Source organism: Primulina eburnea, chromosome 10 (assembly GCF_022965805.1).
Source record: "Primulina eburnea isolate SZY01 chromosome 10, ASM2296580v1, whole genome shotgun sequence".
NCBI lineage: Eukaryota > Viridiplantae > Streptophyta > Magnoliopsida > Lamiales > Gesneriaceae > Primulina > Primulina eburnea.
The window spans coordinates 36,327,725-36,347,343 of NC_133110.1; the positions used below are offsets into that span (position 1 = coordinate 36,327,725).

General features: G+C 36.5%; 2 protein-coding genes across 4 annotated transcripts; one reads left to right on the forward strand and one right to left on the reverse strand.

Moving 5' to 3' along the window:
- Positions 1–1,058: 1,058 nt before the first annotated feature.
- On the forward strand, positions 1,059–12,012 carry LOC140803407 (uncharacterized). 2 transcript variants are annotated; one of them, XM_073159276.1, is made up of 12 exons: positions 1,059–1,250; positions 1,408–1,548; positions 1,915–2,038; positions 2,166–2,305; positions 2,390–2,534; positions 3,091–3,269; positions 3,747–3,972; positions 4,551–4,637; positions 4,713–4,858; positions 5,579–5,686; positions 9,879–9,967; positions 11,341–12,012. In XM_073159276.1, exons 1-12 carry the CDS (start codon positions 1,182–1,184, stop codon positions 11,795–11,797), a joined length of 1,911 nt encoding a protein of 636 aa, XP_073015377.1. In that variant the 5' UTR covers positions 1,059–1,181; the 3' UTR covers positions 11,798–12,012. The 2 variants fall into 2 exon arrangements, with proteins under 2 accessions (XP_073015377.1, XP_073015378.1); XM_073159277.1 differs by lacking the exon at positions 11,341–12,012 and adding an exon at positions 10,253–10,351.
- An 883-nt stretch (positions 12,013–12,895) lies between these two features.
- Positions 12,896–18,270, reverse strand: LOC140803406 (respiratory burst oxidase homolog protein C-like). Of its 2 annotated transcripts, XM_073159275.1 has the most exons (13): positions 18,156–18,270; positions 17,457–17,994; positions 17,141–17,303; positions 17,005–17,053; positions 16,712–16,825; positions 16,187–16,609; positions 15,646–16,029; positions 15,451–15,546; positions 15,240–15,355; positions 15,027–15,129; positions 14,330–14,403; positions 13,584–14,155; positions 12,896–13,420 (listed from the first exon to the last, which is right to left on the reverse strand). In XM_073159275.1, the coding sequence occupies exons 2-13, from the start codon at positions 17,971–17,973 to the stop codon at positions 13,311–13,313; spliced, it is 2,721 nt and encodes a 906-aa protein (XP_073015376.1). In that variant the 5' UTR covers positions 17,974–17,994; positions 18,156–18,270; the 3' UTR covers positions 12,896–13,310. The 2 variants fall into 2 exon arrangements, with proteins under 2 accessions (XP_073015376.1, XP_073015375.1); XM_073159274.1 differs by having other exon boundaries at positions 17,457–18,215.
- Between the last annotated feature and the right edge of the window lie 1,349 nt (positions 18,271–19,619).

Genomic DNA, 19,619 nt, shown 5'->3' on the forward strand with positions numbered 1-19,619 from the left:
TGAATAAATATATCTTTTTTATTATTTATATATACATTTAAAATTTTTTATAATTAAAAATATATTATCTATGATATTATATTATTATTTTATATAATATAGCGATTTTTCAGGCTGATAGTCCATTTTTATATTCATCAAAGTATTTAGTGTTATATATATTTTTTCGTTTAGATTTAAGTTATAAAAACACAACACATAAATCCTTATTTATTCCACATATTAATATCATTCTCATCGTGCTAAATAAAAGATTTCGCAAAACAAGTGTTGTGTAAAAAATTATTTAAAGAGAATGTTAAAGATAATCATCCTAAGAAAAATGATAAGTTCTGGTGATTAAGGTAAATTTGTAAAACATAAATATAAGTACCTCTTTTAAAATAACTAAACTTAAAAACTGATTTTTTTTAATGGCGGGTTTGGGCTATGGGTAGCCAGAAATATTTTTGATCTTGGGCTGAACGAGACTAGCGTGAAATTTTTTTTTCGATTACTTTCCAACGAGACTAGCAGTCATATTATTGTTTCCACGACCGAAAAAACCCTCAAGAATACCAAATTGGGATAATATTTTTTAATAAATTAAAAATACAAGACTAAAATTTAAAGGAAAAAAAAATCTCAATCCATATTTCTAATTAAACCCAAAATTGTAGCCTGGGCTGGAGCCCACCCCACCTTCCGTCCCTGGTTATGGGTGTAAAAAAACCGAGTCAATTCGCGAACTTTTTGAACCGACTTGAAAAATATTTGATTCGAGTCGAACTCAAACCTAAAATATTTTGTTTTATAGTTTGTTAACTTAATATTTTATTTATATAATGTAATAATATATTAAATAAATTAATTCCAGCCTTCGAAGACTTATTTGCTGAGAAAAAATTTAAATGGTTCGTGAACATATTTGAATCTTTCGAGTTAAATTCAAATTTAACTTTAATTCAAACTGAATTCGAGCAAATTTTTAATTGAATTCGAATTGAATAAATTTGAGCCTAATTCGAACTTTATATTTTGTGTTAGAATCGAAGCCAATCCTAATTTTACACATAAACCTCTTCTTCGCGCCAAACTGGAGGCACACAGGTATATATATACATAAACCCGAGGACATAGCAACCGTTCACATTTCTCCGTTGAGGAAATTGAATCGATAGGCGAAGTAAAGTCAGCTGAAAATGGTTATGCTCTGCTTTGTTTTGGATCTTCGGACCTTACCACCTCCAATTCTTCAAGATTTGAAGCAGGTATACTCGCCAAGCTGGAATGAAATAATCGAAGAAGTTAGCTAAATCGGTTGATTTTTTTTTATCGCGTCCCCTGAATCTCGACGTCTGAGAAGTTAATTTGTGAATCGGATGCTTTTTGAATTCGATTTTTCTCGATTTTTGTCTGCTTTACTAGTCGCTGAGGATGTTGGGGAATTACTACGCACTTTCGTCGTCGAACTGCAGTGACAGCTCCGGTACCACTAAGTCGAAGCCCCTGCTAGATCCCTTTGGACTTTACTACATCTTGACAGATATGTATTGTTGTTTCGATGAGGTTTTCTACTCGAAATTGTTTCTCTTGTGCGCGCTGTATAAATTCAACTTTAAGCTAGTAGCGTGTTTTCCTACGCTTTAGTGAAGTTATTGTTTATGTCTGACGATATTGTTGGGGAACAGAATGTTAACTTTGAGTAAGTTTTTTTTTTTTTTGGATGAGGCATTGCCTTGCTTTTTCACTACGGGGTCTCATTGTGTTCAAATTAGTGTGGCTTTAGAGCTAACTAGTTAAATGTTCTAGGACTATTTTGTTTGTCTGATTGTCTTTTCCTGCAGTGAGGATGAATGATTCCTCTTTCTCACACACAAAACTAACCTGCCTTATTTACACAAGTCTAAGAAGGTGGAACTGCTATTGTGACAGATAAAGGCTGCTTATAGCCCACGACGAGACTTCAATCTGCATGACTTTCACCATGCTTTGAATTCTTTGCCCACTGACAACTTCAGTCCTGATTTTAATGAGTTTGAATCTCTATTCTGTGATGGTACTTCTTGTTGCAACTCCCCTATAGGTTTCTCTCATTATAAGTATGAAGTATATTGATGCATGCTTGAATTAACTACCCTTATTCCCAGTTGGAATGATTGCTAATTGTGATGATTTTATCGCAGAACTAAAGCTAGAAGAGGTTCTAAATGAAATAGTCTTAAACTCAAGGAAATCTTTTGAGAGAGCTATTGAAAGAAAAGTAATAGTTATATGTTCTTGTTTCGTTGAAACCATGGGCCATGTGACAAGAGATACCATACTGGTCAGACGATCCCACCATTGTCTTCAATTAACCGGCTTTCTTAATAACTATATTATATTCACTAGCTGGTAGGCATTTTAATAGGATACCACAGACAAAAATTTGTCCCTCGAGTTTGTTTTTTTGGAGCGAAAAGCAAGTCTCTTTGGCGATGTCACTGTGAATATCAACCACGTTGTAAAGCAGCTTGGCGATCTTAGGAACTGCAAATTTTCGACATTTGTTCCAGGTTAATGCACTGATATTGCATGATATAACTCATATTTTCAGTGTGATCTAGTCTTACTTTCACTAGTTTAACGACATAAAGTTTCTCCTGCATGGCTGCATATGATGTGCTTGTGGATAATACACATACCATGTTATACAAATATAGTTTCTCCTCTTTTTATTGTCTTCATTTTTTTTCTGGCAGCAATGCCTTCATTTGGATCCTAATATGCTAATTATCATGTTAACACGAATTATAAATTTATTGAAAATCATTTTAATTTATCTTTTCCACATAATTATGGAAAAACAGAAAGATAACGGCAGGCATCTTGTAGGCTTATTGTTTGACTTCCATAAATTGGTCAAAGTCAAAGATGTCTCGGAAATTTTATTAATATGTACACCAGTCATGAAACACCATATTTGAATTTACCTGGACCTAGTTCTGGTCGCAGCAAGAAACTCAGGATAACCGTTTGGAGACTATAGTTCTATGTCCATCACAAAGTTTTCGCTGAAGTTGTGAACATGCATTATTCCGATGCTTTTACTAATACAAAATCTATTTGCAGATCTCCCTGTACTGTCCGGTCTTGTGAAAAGATGGTTTCAAGAATTAAAAGTTGAGGAGGAAGAACAACTACAGGCTCATTTCATCTTCAAAATCAATCTTTTAGGCTCTCTGAACCAGTTATCCTGCAACTTGTTCACATTTTTCAACCCTGTAATTGATGGATTCATTTTTTGCAAGGTATCTTCATATTTTATTCACTGTGACAAAATATTTTTATTGTTGTCATAAACTTTTAAATCCACAGTTTGTTTCATGATCGTGTGATTTAAATAGAAAAAAAAATCTAAATGCAGATATCAATTTTTTAGTGTGTGTTTCAGTTTGGAAGTTCCACTAGCAGCCATAGTCTATATGAAGGAGTTCCACACTCTTATGTATCATTGAATGTTTCATAGGATAGTCCATGTAAAAATAAAGAGGTTATATTGTTTGTAGCTTTGTGATAGTTTGAGCAAAGAGCCACAAGAAGACAGGTAAAGGATTGCGTTTTTTTAACAAAAAATTGTTTCTGTGCTCTACAAATCAAAAGGTTCCCAGAGTTCTTTGAGATAATACTGGTTATCTTAAGTTGGATATGTTCCTTGTTTACATTGGCTTTGCTTTCTGCAGTAATATGACATCTACTGTGCTTACATGTAGCTTTTATTCAAATAGACTTGCAGGTGTCATGGCATGCCACTAGTCCACTCAAAGTCTTCTCATTGTCAAATAACCAAAAATAATCTTGAAACCTTAGAAATTTGGGAGAATTCTGTTAAGATTGGTGAACAAACAACCCTCTATATGCCTTCTTTCTATAGCAGCGAGAAACTCAAAAAAGTATCTTCACCAATCAACTTCAATGTCATTCAGAGAACAGATTTAGGTTCTTTAAGTGAAGGTAAATCTCTGAATGAGACATCAATTTATTGGAATATATGTTATTGAATCTTGTGATGGTTTTGACGAAAGATGAGCAACAAGCATAAATCTTATCTACTTAATGTTGATACTTTTCTGTTGGTGCTTTTTTAAGATTGAGTTTCTATCCTTGAGGCTTTGATTGAGACAACATGACCTAAACGCCTTATATTTCCAGTACCTTAAGCTTTCCAACCAGGTGGTCCACCAATAAAACTCGTGTCCAACTTATTTTGTGAGATTTGATTCAAACTCTGTTTGCAAGTTCTGCAGTTAATTATCTATGTTCAATTGCATATTTTACAAGCAAATAGAAAGACTTCCATTGGCTAATGTTTGAGAGACAAATAGCAGTTCCCATTCTTGTATATTTCAAAGGCACCCTCGAAAGAAATTTCATTTTGCACTGTGATACATCAGACGTTGTTTTTAAGCCTTCAAAACCCTGTAAATTCTCAGTAATCTGAAAGAAATATTAATTGGTTCATCCATAATAGTAAATGGTTGCACTTTCAACGCATTCTAATTGTAACTCGTCAATCTACCTGTTCCTGATAGGGATAATAATTGGCACTACCTATGCTGTTGCTCCATTAACTTTTCCTCATATGGATTGTATGGATATGTCAAAGCTCAACAACCAAGGTGCGGATCAGTAGATCTACAGTATTCTCCACGAGCTTGGTATTGATTACTCTCATATTGGCTCCTTTTTCGCAGTCTTTCAAGCAGCCTGTGGTGTTCTAAATTCCCTTGATCAGGGCTTGGTTTGCTCTTCTAATTGTAATCTGGAAACTTTAATGGAGACCTCATTCAAATGCTATTATATTCTTTTACCTTCGGAGAAAGGGTTGATGATCCTTAGGGTAATTGCTCTTCCAACCACTCTCTGATTTTTGTGTTACTTTATCATCTCCGTTTTCTTCATCTATTTTATTCTTTCTACTGTCTAACCTTCTCACATAAATCTGTATCCAGAAAGAGCTCTTATATTCTCTTACATTTCAACCCTTCACGGCCTTGATATTTTTCATTTTAACCTTTTAAAATGGTTTAAAGTCTTCATACACAATTTGTTTCCATTCTTAATCTTCCGAAACTCCCCCAATAAAGAATTAACTACCTACACACTAGCGGTAACGACAGAGGGGACAAATTCATAGGATAAGAATAAAAATTGTATCGTCATCCCGGAGTACATATATTCAATTCCATTTTCTTCATATCTAATTCCGATTTGGAACAATATAATTATTTTTTAACTTAAATCTACATTGAGATCTTGGACGAACTACTTTGTTTTAAGGAAAAGAAGACGGAACTTAAATTTATGAGTTACTTGTTGATTTATGCATTTATTTTATATATTTCTTCACGATACTCGAATACATCCAAAGGTTTCAAAGTAATTATTGCAGAATTAGAAAGGAAAATGTTTTCATTTGATTTGCTTTCTTTTACGTTCCTTCAATAAAGCCTAGATAAACACATAATGCTGAACTTTTTAATAGTTTTAAGAAAGTTGGCATGGTAGAGTTCCTTTCTCCTCTATTCCCTATCACTCCAGAATCTTCCTTAATGTGCAGCGACTTTTAGCGTCAGAAGAATTTCTCCCCATCCCTGATGCCAGCCGTTTCATTCACAGTGATGAGTATAAAGAGATTGAAAACACCGTTCAAGAGTCTCTGCTCAAGGTTAGATATGGATTGTCTCAATAGTTTTTTCGTCGCTAGTAAGGCAGGCATTAATGTTTACATTATCTGATATACAGTGCAGAGCTGTATACTTGTAAGTAATGAATGAAAGTTGTTGAATTTGTAAAAGACGAAAAGAAAGAACACAGAGATGATCTCCAATGGAGATATGTTTTGTGCTTCCTCTGTTATTGTCTCTTAGAAGAAAAAATTACAACACTAACTAATAACTACCACTATTTATATACAAGTATAAAAGCGCTATTCCTAAACTACACTTTAATAAAACAAAACACAACTTCAATACTCCCCTCAAGCTTGGAATAGGTTCACCATTCCAAGCTTGAACAACAGATTTTTATGTTGAGTTTTGCTCAAGGCCTTGGTGAACAAATCTGCTGGTTGTTCTTCAATTTTGATGTGCGATGTCTTGATTAACCCGTTACGTATCTTCTCTCGAACTAGATGGCAATCGATCTCTATGTGTTTAGTTCTTTCATGATACATTGGATTTGCCGCAATGTGTAAGGCCGCAGTGCTTTCACAATATAGGGTCACTGGAAGTGTTAACTCCAATCCCATATCGTTCAAAATACCGACCAACCAAACTACTTCACACGTCGTGTTGGCCATTGCTCTATACTCTGCTTCAGCTGAAGACCTTGACACAGTCGCTTGTTTCTTAGTTTTCCACGAGACCAAAGATTCTCCCAGCTTAATGCAATATTCCGTAATGGATCTTCTAGTCATGGGACAAGTTCCCCAATCAGAGTCGCAATATGCTGTTAATGAATGAGAACTTTCTGCTGAGAGCAGTATTCCCTTGCCCGGTGCAGACTTTATATATCTCAATACCCTTAATGCTGCCTCCAAATGCGATGTCTTAGGATTGTTCATGAATTGACTTAGTGTCTGTACCGCAAAACAAATATCAGGCCTCGTCACTGTGAGGTATATGAGTCGGCCAACCAATCTTCGGTATGCACTGGCGTCTTTCAACAAAGGATCGATATCAGCATCTTGTCCTGCACTATCATCAAAGTCTTTTGATGTAAACTTGCCATTTTGTTCCATAGGATTATCGTGAACCCTTGCACCAGAGAGGCCCGCATCTGATATAAGTTCAAGAGCATATTTTCTCTGGTTTAAACAAATTCCCTCCTTTGATCTAGCAACTTCTATGCCAAGGAAGTATCTTAGTGTTCCCAAATCTTTAATTTTGATATGCAATTCCAAGTGCTTCTTCAGTGCTAAGATTGATTCCTTGTGATTGCCCGTGAGTACAATATCGTCCACATATACCAGCAATATGGTAATAAACTCTTGTTGTTTCTTAACAAATAGAGATTGATCATGCTTTGATTGACAGAAACCAGCTGCCTTCATTATTGATGTGAACTTCATATTCCATTGTCTTGACGCTTGTTTGAGACCATAAAGGGATTTCAGTCAACTTACATACCTTAGTGTTTTGTATATTGTCCTTGAGTCGAAGTCTCTCATGAAGCTCCCCCTGACTTCGAAAGCCTTGAGGTAAGACCATGTAAATCTCTTCATCAAGATCTCCTTGCAGAAACGCATTGGTGACGTCCATCTGGTATAAAGACCAACCAGACATGGCAGCAAGACTTAAAAGGCATCGCACCGTGGCAATCTTAGCCACTGGGGAAAAAGTATCATGAAAATCCACACCATAAAGTTGAGTGTAACCTTTAGCAACAAGACGTGCTTTAAATCGATCCACACTGCCATCCGGGTTGTATTTAATCTTATAAACCCACTTATTTGCGATAGGAACTTTCCCTTGAGGAAGATCAACAAGCTGCCATGTGTTATTATTGGCTAATGCTTGTAACTCGAGGTCCATAGCATTCTGCCAACGGGGATCAAGAATAGCCTCATGGTAGGTGGATGGCTCTTTTATGGCAGAGAAGGATGAAATGAAGGCATTATATGCAGGTGACAAACCAGCATATTGAACATAATTGGAGATAGAATGGTCATGAGGGGAAGAGGACTGTGATTGAGAACAAATGTAATCATGAGACCAAATTGGAGGTCTGGAAACTCGAGTGGAGTGACGAATATGACATTGGATAGAACCAAAAGAAGGTGCTGGCGGTTGAGGAGACACAGGTAAGGGTTCAGGTATAGGAATAGGCATATCGAGGTTTGAAAAAGGAGGTTGAGTAGCTGGAACGAGGGAGAAGGGAAATATATGTTCATGAAATGAGATGTCCCGCGAAACAAAGAACCTCTTGGTTGTGAGATCCTGAACCTGGTATCCTTTTTGTGTTGGAGAATATCCAAGAAAGACACAAGCACTTGCTCGAGGAGTAAATTTATCCCCTTTTGGCAAATTGGAAACATAACATAAACAACCCAAAACCCGTAAGTGGCAATAAGAAGGGGTAGAACTAAACAAGGCTTCAAATGGAGTCTTATTTGATAGAAGAGGTGTAGGTGTTCTGTTGATAATGTAAACTGAAGCAAGCACACAATATCCCCAGTAAGGAGTTGGAAAAGAAGCCTGAAACATCAAGGAACGAGCAACATTGAGGATATGTCGGTGTTTTCGCTCCACTAAACCATTTTGTTGGGGCGTGTAAGGACAAGAACTTTGGTGGAGTATACCCAGATTATGGAAAAGAATAGTACATTCCTGTTGAAAGAACTCCATAGCATTATCAGTCCTAATAGTTTTAACAGTAGCTGAAAATTGTGTCTTAGTAAAGGTCAAGAATCTCTTGATTAAAGGAAGGACATCTAATTTAGAATGCATAAGATAGACCCAAGTTGCCCGTGTGAAATCATCAACAATAGTAAGAAAAAAACGTTCTCCATGAAGTGTAGGAGTATTAAAAGGACCCCATACATCCATATGAAGTAACTGAAATGCCACAGTAGAACTAAATGACCTTCTTTGGGGAAAACTCGTACGTGTTTGTTTGGATAACGGACAAATAGAACAATGAGATAGCTCAAAATCAGCTGGCAAGAAAGACAGCATTTTCATTCGAGATAAAGAAATGTGTCCAAGTCGTTGATGCCATAAAGTTTCTTTTGACAAAGAGGTACATTGTGAATTGGTTACAGCAGAAAGTGAAGATTTATACAACGGAAATCTAAAAATTGGAAATGTAGAAGAAGATGAAACACTTCTGGATTGCAAACTTGAATTGTCTAGGTAGTATAGCCCATGTCTTTCTTTATCAATCCCCATTATCTTCCCACTTGTGAGGTCCTGAAAGACACAAAACCATAGGAAGAATGTGACAAATCAGTGATGTTCCTAGGTGAATTTAGAAATGGATAGTAAATTGTGACGAAAATCTGGAACAAAAAGAACATTGGAAAGGGAAATGGCGTTGTTAAGATGAACGGTTCCTAAACTGGTAATATTGGTAGTGCTACCATTTGGCAATTGGATTGAACCCGTGGCATGTGCACAAGTTAAGATTGGAACTTAGACCTAACTCAACCCCAAAAGCTAGCTCAAGGGGGGAGGGTTGTCCATGCCAATATATACAACTCAAAGGTTATTTATCCTACCGATGTGGGACAATTAACACACCCCTCTCACGCCCAGGAATGAACATCTGAAGCGTGGAGTTTACAAATGACCCAATTATGGGCAGACGGGTGGTCCTAATTATAGGCAGTCCAACACATAACGATGGAACCCGGGCTCTGATACCATGTTGAATTTGTAAAAGACGAAAAGAAAGAACACAGAGATGATCTCCAATGGAGATATGTTTTGTGCTTCCTCTATTATTGTCTCTTAGAAGAAAATATTACAACACTAACTAATAACTACCACTATTTATATACAAGTATAAAAGCGCTATTCCTAAACTACACTTTAATAAAACAAAACACAACTTCAACAAAAGTGACTCCACACTGTTCTTTTTTTCATATATACACATAAAGACGGGGAGTGTTTTTATAACATAGAATTAAATAAGAAGTTATGTTCTTCATATTGAAAAGCATATGCATGTTTGTATCTACTTGCGTTCTATTAAAAAATTAATATGATCATCTGTTCAAACATGTGAATCACTTCAGTGACATGCTCATTTGACCTCAGTTAGGATAGAGATGGAAAATTAGCTGCATAATTTCCGGAAGGTTATCATGTTTTATCATGTTGGGATGATAATAAAAGATGAATTACTATTCCCAGATAGAAATAAACAAGTACGACCCTGTCCAGCACGAGAGAGGCTTCCATCGGGAACTGGACTTGCTTGTAAAACATAGCCTACATATCAGGTAAATCATTTTCTTCAATTATAATTTTTCTGTTACATTTTTATTTTGAACTTTTTCTGCTACTGTGATTTGGGATATGTGGTTTCTAGCTTCTGATGTTCAGTTTAGATACTCGAAAACTAGACTTCAGCTGGTCCGTTGGTTTTTTTACTTCGGGAATGCCATGCTATGATGCCAGAAATGGTAGATTTATCTGTAGGTTGGAATCTTGATTTGGTTGAGAAATGATGACTAGTATTTTATAATTGGACGGGTTTCGAGCTTTGATTGAATTTCCTTGAATAGGGTTAACTTTCTGGTGGTCGAAGTGCAACATTGCTGAAAGTTAGGTAACATGTCCACAGGAACAAAAATTCTACTCTCATTACCTTTAACTCTTAGAAGCAATATGAGACTTTTGATGGTTTCAAAATTATAAAGGTACACGTCAATAGGCTTACTAAAAAGGTCATTATTTTGTATTGTTCCGTTATTTCAGTTTATTGTTCTTCAAAAATATTTTCTTTTCACTTTTTAACAAAAAGTATCTTCTCTATCCTTTATATTTTATCAAAGTTTATTTATTTTTATCAATTCTTTTACTCCTCCGTCTTTTTTTAAATAATAATTTTAAAATATTATTTTAATATATCCAAATTATTACCTTTTGCACATGCTTAATTATTTTTAAAATTATAATTTAACTCATTGTTTTTAATTATATTTTTAAATATTTCTGGTTAAATATTTATTAATAAAAATTCTACCACTTTCTTTATTGAATGTATTATTAATTTTTCAAATAACATCAATTATGTCTATTTTTGAATCATTTCACCAATCAAACTAGTTTTGAATACTTGACACATTGTTTGTGTTTCTAATGAAAAGGATTTGAGTTCTAAATATGTACCTGTTTATTTGTTTATCAAAAAAAGGCTCTTACTCTTACCAATTAAAAAAAAAATTTATTTGCGGCCGTTACTCCAAAAATGAGCCATCGTAGTCCTAACAGATTCTGATATTCAGGTGCGTGGCTTGCGCTTTGATATTTAAAAGGTTTGACAATTATAGTTTTGCGTGTGATGAATTATGCATACAATTATCCTTGCTGTTCTTGGTGATGAAAAGGTTCAGTGGTCAAGTTAAACCAATGCTAAAAATACTAAATTGTTGTACATTTATTTTTGCATCACTTCTACACAGCTTGGATTCCAGCTTTGGAACAATTAACTAAATATTTAAGTCCCTCGGGCCTTGGCTCTTCCCTTTGGGCCGTGTTTATGGAAAATAAAGTCGGCAGGATCATAACCTGAACTCCTGATTTATGGTACTCATTTTACAGTTTTTATGCCATAACCTTGTGAAATATACTCAATATTTCATTACTGCAGGTTAAAACGCCCTACAAGAGAAGAAGAGAGTTCGGAGTCAAACTTGAATCCGCAAGTTACCTCATCAGGAGGGGCTGACAAACCTGTTACAGTAGAATGGGAACAAATAGTCGTCGAAGAACTCCCTGACGCAGATTCCTTCCCTCGTTCATCCAACTCAGAGAGAGAGCAACCGGCTACTTCACCATTACAAAATAGCAAGAAATTAGATGAAAAAACCTCAAGCATCCTTGAGAGACTGGAAATCCCCAGTAAGATTAAGAGAAAAGCAGTTTCATCGATTACCTCAAGCAGTATTGCCAGTTGTGATGTGTGTCCACCAGTAAAAAGGCCCCTTATACCTTTCGAATCCACTAATACTACTGCAGTTCAAGCTCCAGTAGCTGGCCAGCTGATAAAACCCAATTTCCAGAGGACGAAAAAGGATAAGATATCTAAAGAACAATCTCATGCTTAACTCTACGTGCTCCCCGATATAATGAGGTTGATTTCCCTCTTCTACAATAAATTTCGGCCCAACTCTTGCTCATAGGTTTCATTGCTGATAAAGCCTGTACATACATTCATTCATAGCATATCCGACACATCTTTGTTTTGTGTTAATAGTACGAGGTATGACATGCACTAACATATATACTTTGCAAAACTTTATGATACTAACTTGTAACATCTTATATTGGTGGTGATAATTAAATAGTTTGAAAGAGATGGTTAAATGTAGTATGATCTTCAGTGTGAACTCTGGTTCGAGTAAAACACTGAAGCACCGAGAAGGATATATACTTTTGTCTGAATTTTCAAAACCTTTTTTGGATGAGGAGCAGGAGTACATAACAGGGAAATGGGCATGTGTCCTTGAATTTCGATTATTTCTTCCCTTCCCCTAATATTACCCTGACAAGATTTATAAGTTGTGGACCCTCTCCTTGACAAATGATTCCAAGAAAATTTCTCGATTCATTTTTCAATGGCCTTCATCCAAACACAATAAACTATAGATCAAATCAAGAGAGCTTGGAATAGTGAAGAGAAAATGCGAGGAAAGAAACTTATGATATGCAGAAGCAAACTGAAGCATTATCGCAGATAGTGAGTGACTTATATATCTAATGTAAACTTTTCATTAGATATCTTAATCTGAAAAGGAGTAATAGAATTATGACACGTTTTTATATTTGACAATTTTGTGTATAATACTCGTGTTGGAATCAATCAGTGTTCGATCTTTTCTTGAGCAGAAATTTCCCATTTCACAATTGTGTAGCATCCGTAATACTTTTTACCTAAGTTGCAGCCATTGTCCAATCTTTTATTTAGTCAACATATACCATTTCAATCTTGTGCTACCTGGAGACCCTTAGTCGAAGCTGACTTATTCAAGGGTTGATATTACAGTCTTGCCTAAGATTTTAGGTACCAATTTGAAGGCATTAATGAAACTCAAAGCATATTTCCAAGTTCAAAGTAGCAGTTTTGACAAAGATAAATAGGCTCAAAGGACACGTAGCTGAGATTTGAACAAATCAATGAATGTGCAAAAACATACGTTACTCTTTATATAGATTAGAAGAAGAAGAAGAAGAAGAAGAAAGCGAACGGTACATATACATTTATCGGGATCAATATCTAAATGGGGTTGGTGGTTAGGGTAACTACTCGCCATTTCCACCCCGAATACATATCACTATTATCATTTATAGCACCATCAATAAAAAAAAAAAAAAAACTAATCAAATAGGGTCCCACTAAAATCTTTGCTGATCCAAAGATAGCTCCTTTATGAGGTCATGACTTGGAAAGAAATCACCTGTAACTACATAGTTTTCTGAAAAATAAAGGCAAAATTTTAAAATGGATAAAAGCTTTAATTATCTTAAATTTCCTCCTCCAAAGTTAGTGGTGATTGGTGGTGGTCCAGCCTAACGCCTTTAAATTTGATCTGGCCATGATTTTTTTATGTGCAAACCAGATCAAAAGTTTTCTTTGTGGAATTCGAATTTGGTGGTAGTCTTGTGTGAAAAATCAGAAGCCAATTGCTTTAGCTCCTTCACTGGTGGTGGTGCCCCGCAGTAAAATACTCCTGTACATGTGATCATAAGGATTAGTATTTTAATACATCACCAATTGCAGCCTCCTACGTATCAACATAGAGACATAAGAACTACATATGAATTATGAAAAGTATTCAGCCAAGATCTTGAAACTGACATGAATTGTTTTAGGACTGGTATAAAGAAACTCACCAACTCTTGAATTAGGATGATTTAGTGCGATGCGTTTGTAGACCGTACGCCAATTAGGCTTGGCAAAGTGAGACTTAACCCGGGTTCCCGACACCACGTCCACTCCATTCTTGGCATGATTGAGCGATTGAAGCATGGTGATTAGAGCAGAACGAGCATCACCCTCTTCATACACACTAGTACAGTAGTTGTGCATTTCTATTACTCCCTTGTGGTCTGTTTCGGCTGCTTCATTCATCACGCCCTTGAACCAATCAAAGGAACCTTGTTCTCTGGTAACCCAGTAGAAATAAGCTCTCCTTGTTCTAAAGTTGTGTCTCCCACTCCCTGGTCCAGAATTTCGTTTATTCGACAAAGGGCTAGCGTTCGGAGGCGTGTTGTTGCCTCCTCTGTTACCCTCCTCCAAATAATTCTCTTCCTCCTCCATTTCTTTCATATTGTTCACGATGTCTTTAACGACACTGATCATCGGTGTTGCACCAATGCCAAGCCCCACAAGCAGCACCACATCGTAGTTCTTGTAGTCTTGTGTTGGTGCTCCATATGGACCATCGATTAGAACTCTGGGAAAACTGTGTCATAATCACAAAAATTTGAAATACTGTCAGCATTACAGTAATTGGGTATTGAGCAAGTTCATGAGAATTTACACGTTGTGGTATTTACTTGTCAGATTCTTGATATTGTTTTTTTGTTATATCGAATGGTGTTGCCTTGGTACAATGATGAAATTTAAAGTGACTCACTTGGGATTATTCTCTCCTTGCAAGAAATCAGCCCTAAGGAGCCCACTTTTCCCAGTTGGTGGTGGCTGGCAAACCTAACAAAAGATCAAGTAATGCCATAGACCATTAGTAACAAACATGTGCAAGGACTGGATTCCTATGTAGATACAAACAGAAATCCTGTCAGGATTATTTCGGAAGTGTTTGAACAGGCATGACACATAAGTATGGTAGATTTCACGGAACTTATGTAAAAAGGACAAGTTTCCACTATTAAATATGTTTTTACATTTTTCAAGAAAGTTAAAATAGCAAACACATCAATTTTAGTTCTCAATAATTGATCTTAGATTCCACTCTGATTATTATTAAATAAAGTGGGAAAATCAACATTTTCTTTAGAAAACAGCCATACAAATTAAAGTGGCTCTCAAGATTATTTGGATAGATGCATATGGTTCAGTAGGAGTGTCACTCTGATTGGGTGGAGGTACTACTGCCTTTTGATCAAAGGAGATTCCACAAGATAGTATATGTTCATAATTAAATAATCTTCACATGTCATGTATACTTTTTTTTCTAGAAATACAAACTTTCTTCTGCTATAAAAGAAAAGTACTCTGTAATGATTACTATTTTTGGTGCAGGACCACCTTGAAATTTGAGCCAAGTGTTCCCCCATTAGTATTTTTATATTACTTTTGTGAAGGAAATTTACCTCGGAGAAAACGACTTTAAGTTGCCTTGTCCAATCACCAAGAGTCCTTATGTGAACACTCACATAATCATCTCCAGGAGCTGAGGTAATGGAGAATGGGTGCCTGTTAAAAGTGGAGCAGTAAAATTCATTATCTTAATTTCCAAGCTTTGCTCATACATTAACTATGGAAAGATATATTGTATAGAGTGCCATCATTTTAAATGTGAGTACCATTCAAATGGAGAGACTGCTGCACAATTAACAAAAATGTATTGTCCACTTTTGTATCTGAATCCTTGTGGCTTTGACATGTGAAGTGTTAGCACATTTCCTGGGTAGACAGCCACCTTCATATGGCCAAGAAATGCCCATAAATACCAAAGAAAACTTAGAAGGTATGGAAAAATACTAGAGATTTAGATTATCCTTTCTGTATATTTACCTTTAGGATCTTTACTGCCTTGATGCTTGATCTGAATGCTCGAACCAACCTTTCTCCGGCGTAAAGTACGACAGGGACTGCCAAATACATCCATGTCTGCAAGTGCATGCCATATTATGTTGTAAATCATCATCCAAGATATACATAATACGAGTCACTAAATTCTTGTAGGAAGACAAGGAACTTGGTACTTACGGTTTTCCTGTACCATTCGTGTGTCAAATAAAGCTTGATACCATGAATAATGAGGAGGCTATAGACGATGACGAATAAGTGATGCGAATACCAAAAGGCATTGAATCCTGTGAGTTTGTCCAAAGGTTTTGGTAAATGAATTTTGTTCCTTCTGAACCAAGGTGATGCTAATGTGAAGGCTATAGCCATTAGAACCACCATTATGATTCCGGTCACCCCTTCCCACCCCTTCACGAAAAACCAATAGCTTGTTGGCTGTTCGCCAAAGAATTGCTCCATGGACTCGTACTCTTGTGGCGTCGCGTGCAGGAGGCGAGGGAAATCACATGCTAAATGGCTAATACCATGTATCCCAGTTCCCAGTGCAATTGCTATGGCAATTAGCTGCGGTTGAAACAATCTTAAATCAGGCAAAAGTTTTTATGTAAATGTGTTTCACATAGGTAGAAACTATTCGACACGACACGTTTTGTTGCAATGAGTAGACAGAGTAGCACATGCAGCAAGCAAGTGTGACCAAAACTATATATATTCAACTTACTTTGTGGAAGTTGAGATTGTCATCGAATGGAACAGCCTTGCCTAGTTTTGTTTTGTTCCTAAGCCAGGTGATGGTATTTCGGCACACCGGAAGGAGAATCAGCGCCATGTTTAGCTTTAGAGTCTCGGCTGCCCCTTTGGCAAAGCACACACAATGGCCCATTACTTCAAACACTGCTTTATTCTTGTATTGCACGTACTTGTAAGCAAAAAGACCAGCCATGATTCCAATCCACAGTGCCATCACCCAAACTCTTTGCCAATTATCTAGCAGAAAGTATTTAAAATCTCGGTACCATCTCTTTACAAGATAGTCTTGAGTTGGCTTAAGCTTTTCACTTAGCATTTTGCTCAAGTTTCGGCTATCACCACCCCGGACCGATTGGCTAGGACCTTGTAGCAATAGCATCTCCAAGTTTTCTATCTGTTTGATGAGTATATATACTGTTATTTTCCTTCATCGGATATAATTATGCTTGTTTTATGCAATCGAGTTTGTGAATTGTGTCGTATATATTCGTGTTACCATGATATATCCGAGCTCGTTGGGGTCTAGTTCCTCCATGATCAGTCTAGCATATTCATCAGCTTGCTTCTGAATATTTGACAGCTTATTTGCAGAAGCACTTAAGGTAATAATCTGCAAGAGAGAATTATTACAATGTTTTAATACATACATGCTATCATTGAACATAAATAATAGAAAATGTTTAGCTCGGAAAGTCAATGTTAAACACACACATTGAACACAAACAATAGAAAATTGGTTTTTATAGTAAAAATTTTACACAAAAAAAATAAATAAATAAAGCCACATACCTCTCTCACTTCCTCTTCTGTGATCCTTCCATCAGCATCTTTATCAACCCTGTGTTAAAATCAATGTCATTCATTTATATTTTCGAAATGAAAATTGATAAGCTACTATCTAAAAGTAGTCTTCTGATATCCTTACATGTCAAAGAAAGTTTGAAGCCGAGAATCGAAACTTTGATCAGAAATTTGGTCCCAAAACTCTCTTAGTTGTCCCTTGTTAACGGAGTCGCCGGAGATATTCCTTCTCCGGCCAAGTGCATCGAAAAGCTCGCCTGCGAATTCCTTGGACTCTTTGTTCATTCCTGCACATAATATAGACCCCATAAGGTTCGTGAATAAAGTTTTTGAATGTGTAAACAAGAAACACGAAGCTGCATAAAATTATCATGCAAAGATTTAGCTTTTGGCGTTTGGTTGCTGAGAAAGTTGGTGTCTTTTCTTCATTTTCTTCTTACCAATGCATTCGCAAAAAAGTGAACGAGGAAGCAATCCGTTCGTCTTAGCCGTAAGCTCATCAAACCGCTTCTCCACCCCAGCCCAGGCGGCGCCACCGTCTGTTTTGCTGATAAACTTCAGCCCCTTGAGAGCATGCGTGGCGGCCGATTTCGTCCGGTCAAATCTCCCCACCGGATGTGGCCGTCTTGTGAGTGAGGCTAAGCGCTTCAGCTCCTGCGAAACCTGCCTGAATTTCGACGAAGCATTTCTCACAACTGATGATCCAATAGAAGACCTCTTCTCCAGTCCTTTGGCCAGTAGAGCCAATTCGGGATCTTCCACGTCGACCCCGCCGGCCGTCTTTAAGCTGTGTACGGCCACCGAGTCCTCCCGGACGTCGAGAGTGATCTCCACGTAGTCATTCATGGCGGAGGTGGTTGTGGAAGTTTCCGGGAGGTTGAAACGAGCACTTTTTCTGCCACCCCGCTTGTTCAGCGGTCCGCTGTACGCTGTCCGATCTCCGGTGATTATATCCATGTCGCGGTGATTGTTTTCCGGCTGCATATGAAACTTATATCACAAAAAGTAGTATAAAAATCTGTATGTAATGCCTGGATATGGCGTATACTTGAAGAGAGGCAACGGGTTTGAACAAATATAAATGGAGATTCTGAAAGACTATTTTTCTTGGCCTTTTAGTCGGTTTTCTCCATTCTTACCAAGTCTCCGGCTTCTCTTTTTTGAAAAGAAGAAATGGACGTGTGTACATTCAGATAAGCTGTTAATTTATAATACTATATCCAGATAATAGGTAGAGCATAAATCGAAATATTTTGGAGCTATAAATATAATTATTAAATAGCACTGTTATAGTCATTTATGTAGATTCAATATGCTCTACAGACGATTGAGAAATACGTAGAGTTAACATATTAAAATAAGAAATTGAAAGATTTTGTTAAAATTATTCATCTCGCATATAAGGCATATCTTGTCTAGACAAAATCTTTGAAATGATGTCTTTATTTCCGTGTCTTCCAGCTATTTTATCATTGTCACGCCCCAGGACGGGGGTTGGTCGACACGGCGTTGCTCTCAAATTTACATTCGAAAATAGCAAGCCTCAGAAGTACAAAATTCAGATATCAGTCTTTTTATTCATAAATACTGAATATCTCAATGTTCGATACAAACTCAAATGTTTTACAGCAGAAATGTAAAACCGAACATGATATTGTCTTAACAGATGCAGCGGAATCTAATTACATAAATCAGAACTGAGAAAAATAACAGTCTTCTCCACCCGCCTCAGAACTGATATTGTTCTTCTTTTCTTCTATCAATTATTCCTCGCTCTTATCTGAGATGGATTTGGTGGGTGAGTGATATGGTTGTCACTCAGTAAGCGGGAGCGGGAATAACTCCCAATTTTTGAAATCATTTTCATACAGAAACAGTAATATTAATAATATACAGACATTCTTATTTTCATAACAGAAATCAGTATTCAATAATCAGTAATAAGAATTTTAACAAGTAAGCATTGAGCACGTTCGTGAATTTCATGGCTAAACTGATATCAGTCTCCTATATGTTCTCTCCTCTAAGGGGTGAGGCCAGGTATCAGTAATCAGTAATGTTCAGAATATATATTCTCACCATTAGTTCATTAGGTTTCAGTGCTTCAAAAATCAGAGATCAGAAATACTTAAAACAGGAATTATCAAACTGATTTCAAAATATTTATGCGTAAGCCCACTTACCATAATTTGCTTAAAAAATTTCGGTTGAAGTCTGGAAATTTACTTGCCTCGCTACTGGATTTTACAGTTTCGAAAATGCACTCTCTTAGCTCTAATTTCAAGTGATAACTCAAGATTTTGGTAACAACAATTTCAGAGATTGAGGGTGCTATTTATAGACCAAAATCTGATTGTTAACCTTCCAATTAATGATCATATCTGTCATTAACAGCCTTTATTCCATGATAAATGCTTCAGTTACAAGTCCTGAGAAGAATCGGTAGCTATCTGTTGGAATCTCGCTACTGAACTCTTCTGCTGCTGGATTCTGTCTGCTGGATTTTGTCTGCTGAAAAATACCATCTTCTGAAATATGAGTTGCTGCTGGAATTGTTAGCTGCTGAAATATGAGTAGCTGCTGCTACTGCTGGAATTTGCTAG

Bases quoted from the DNA above. Each gene is read 5' to 3' on its own strand.
- LOC140803407 (XM_073159276.1), top strand. From the start codon at position 1,182: ATGGTTATGCTCTGCTTTGTTTTGGATCTTCGGACCTTACCACCTCCA. The intron at 3,270-3,746 runs GTATCTTCATAT...TTATTCAAATAG, and splicing joins ATGGATTCATTTTTTGCAAG to ACTTGCAGGTGTCATGGCAT. The intron at 4,638-4,712 runs GTGCGGATCAGT...CCTTTTTCGCAG, and splicing joins GTCAAAGCTCAACAACCAAG to TCTTTCAAGCAGCCTGTGGT.
- LOC140803406 (XM_073159274.1), bottom strand. From the start codon at position 18,000: ATGCAGCCGGAAAACAATCACCGCGACATGGATATAATCACCGGAGAT. The intron at 15,547-15,645 runs GTAAGTACCAAG...ATGCACTTGCAG, and splicing joins ACGAATGGTACAGGAAAACC to ACATGGATGTATTTGGCAGT. The intron at 14,156-14,329 runs GTGAGTCACTTT...ATTATGACACAG, and splicing joins CAAGGAGAGAATAATCCCAA to TTTTCCCAGAGTTCTAATCG.